This window comes from Triticum dicoccoides, chromosome 6B (assembly GCF_002162155.2).
Source record: "Triticum dicoccoides isolate Atlit2015 ecotype Zavitan chromosome 6B, WEW_v2.0, whole genome shotgun sequence".
Lineage (NCBI taxonomy): Eukaryota > Viridiplantae > Streptophyta > Magnoliopsida > Poales > Poaceae > Triticum > Triticum dicoccoides.
In genome coordinates this window covers 334,614,843-334,617,138 of record NC_041391.1, presented here as the reverse complement: position 1 = coordinate 334,617,138, position 2,296 = coordinate 334,614,843, and the positions used below count along the sequence as shown (strand labels likewise).

The 2,296-nt window shown below is 61.1% G+C and overlaps 1 protein-coding gene across 1 annotated transcript in view; it reads right to left on the bottom strand.

The window, feature by feature from the left end:
• LOC119321661 overlaps positions 1 to 2,259 on the bottom strand; it is an 8,020-nt gene extending 5,761 nt beyond the window's left edge. Inside the window, exon 1 of the mRNA XM_037595247.1 lies at positions 1,972 to 2,259. Within this exon, the coding sequence (XP_037451144.1) occupies positions 1,972 to 2,241 (270 nt within the window). The 5' untranslated portion in view covers positions 2,242 to 2,259. The remainder of the gene's footprint in view (positions 1 to 1,971) is intronic.
• Between the last annotated feature and the right edge of the window lie 37 nt (positions 2,260 to 2,296).

Below are 2,296 nucleotides of genomic sequence, written 5' to 3'. Positions count from 1 at the left end.
AACACTCACCAATATCCGGGCCACCCCATGGGCACGTGTGAACGCCATATCCACTTTTTCTGTCTTCCCCACCATTATGCCCATGCTAGCCACCACTCGAGCATCCTGCAGAGGCTTAGAAGGAGCCCCTGTAAACCGCAACCAAACCTGCGTAAGCGGCTTCCCCTTAGGCTCAACCTGCTTCCACTCATGGAACTCCAAGATACACGTAGTACCAGGAACTCGACACAGGCCAAAGCTCAATAATCTCTGCAGATCATCCACAGTTGGGAACTCAACCTTAAAAGACCTGTCCTCGATAAGCACCAGTTCCCATTGAGAATCCCCGGGAACCAACTCCTGAAGCCTCCTCACAATCTGTGCCTCAGTCACCTCTCCCTGGGTTGCTTTCACAATCCCGGTAGTCAAGCTTAGTGTATCCTCCGGGACCTCTCTTGCCGCCGGGGACTCAAAAAACATGAGCTCAGCACAATAGACTCCATAAATGTTCAGCGTCGGAGGCAGGTCACGCAACAACGGGCACTCCCCGAAATCGTGTACCGGCTTGCCACACGTCTCGCACAGTTGGGCCACACATTCAGCAATGAAGTGACCCTTCTCACCGCAGCGGTAACAAAGCATCCTTTCCTTCTTTCGAGCATATTTGGACGCCCTTTCAGTAACCTCCTCCACCATCCCAGCCTCAGGAACCTCAACACTTGCCTCCATCGGCTGGGGCTCGGTAAGAGTATGACCATCCTCCGTTGTAGATGCCGCGGGATCAACTGCCCTGGGCGGGGGCGGTCGGCGAAACCTCCCACGACCCCCACCCCGACCACCACGATGGCCACGAAATCCTCCTCTCTGACGGTGATCTGGGCCGGAGGCCCCCTCAACAAAACCACCTGCCGTGCCAAGAAACGGTCTCTCAGCAGACCCGTCACTCTGCCAGGCATAGCCCCGGCCGCCCCCCGTGGATGAAGACCCTCGATGCTGTCCAACTCCATACGCGTCCGAACCGTCGTCCCCCCACTGACCTCGGGGCGGGTCATAGGACTCTGTCGTGTTGGTGTTCTGTCTTGTTTGCAATGATCCCGAACGATCCTGCGCAGGCCGCGCGACGTAGTGCGGTGGAGGCTTGGCACGAGGCTGGTAGCCGACAGTAGGTGCAGCTCCTGAGACCGCACCACCCCGGCCTGGTACTGCAGCTCCCGGCGCCGAGTGCCGTGTCCCGCCCCGACCCGCGGCCGGTTGCACACCGGTCGTCACGCCCGGTATCGGTGGCCGAGACCCTCCCCGGCTCGCAGCCGTCGGCGCAGCGACCACTCCTGGTGCTGGAGGTCTCGGCCCGCCCTGTCCAGGCAAAGTAAGCAGCGGCACTTGCCCTGGCCGGTGGGTGCCCAGATTGCCCGCCCCACGACCAGGGAAGCCGGGCACCGCGCCATCACCCGCCGGTGCCCCACGTCCAGTAGCCGCATCTGTCGGCGGCGCAGCCCCGCCCCGACCCGAGGGGACCACCGTGACGGTTTTCTTGGCCGGCGGCGCTGCCGCCCCGCGGCCAACCATAGGCCGGAGAGGCATGATCCTCTTCGCCCGACCCGAGCCGCACGCTGGGAATCCCGGAGTCCCTCGCCTCAGAACCCTAGCGCTAGCAATCGACGGCGCGATAGCAGAAGAAAGAGGTAACGCTGCGCTCGTGCATGGAGGTTCGCTACGTAGGAGAGTCAGGTCCGGTCTAGCCTGGGCCACATACCCAACCATCCCAGGCCCATCTCCTCGCCTCCCCGACCGACACATAGTCGGCCCATCACAGCCCACCAAAAAATTCAAACGAGCCGATCGCATCTGAGCGATCTGGGAAGGTTCTGCGGACGCCATGGCCGCCGCCGGCGCCGGATGCACGCCCCTCCGCTTCCCGTTCTTTCGTCTCTTAACAGTAATCCACGACTCCGGCTTAATCATGTCGAAAAGAGTAAGATTCGGAAGGCATACCTTGGGTATAGGGCCCTTCCATGGCCTGACCGTCGATGCCGCATTTCTCCGATGAACGACACGTCGTACCACTTCCCTCCTCTCGTCCGGGTGAAGCCCCACCCGCACCGGATCTTCCACCGGCACCATTGTGTCTACGTTATTGGCGACCGCATCTTCATCATAACCTGCATGAAATAGATCGCCAATCAAAGAACTAGGCGTAGGTGACAGCGGCGAACGCATCGCCAAGTCTCCATCTCCGGCGTCGTCCTCGTTGTCTGACTCCATCAGGGCCCAAAACCGGCCGCCAATACCCGCCCGAGCCGCCGCGGGGAGGCATGGC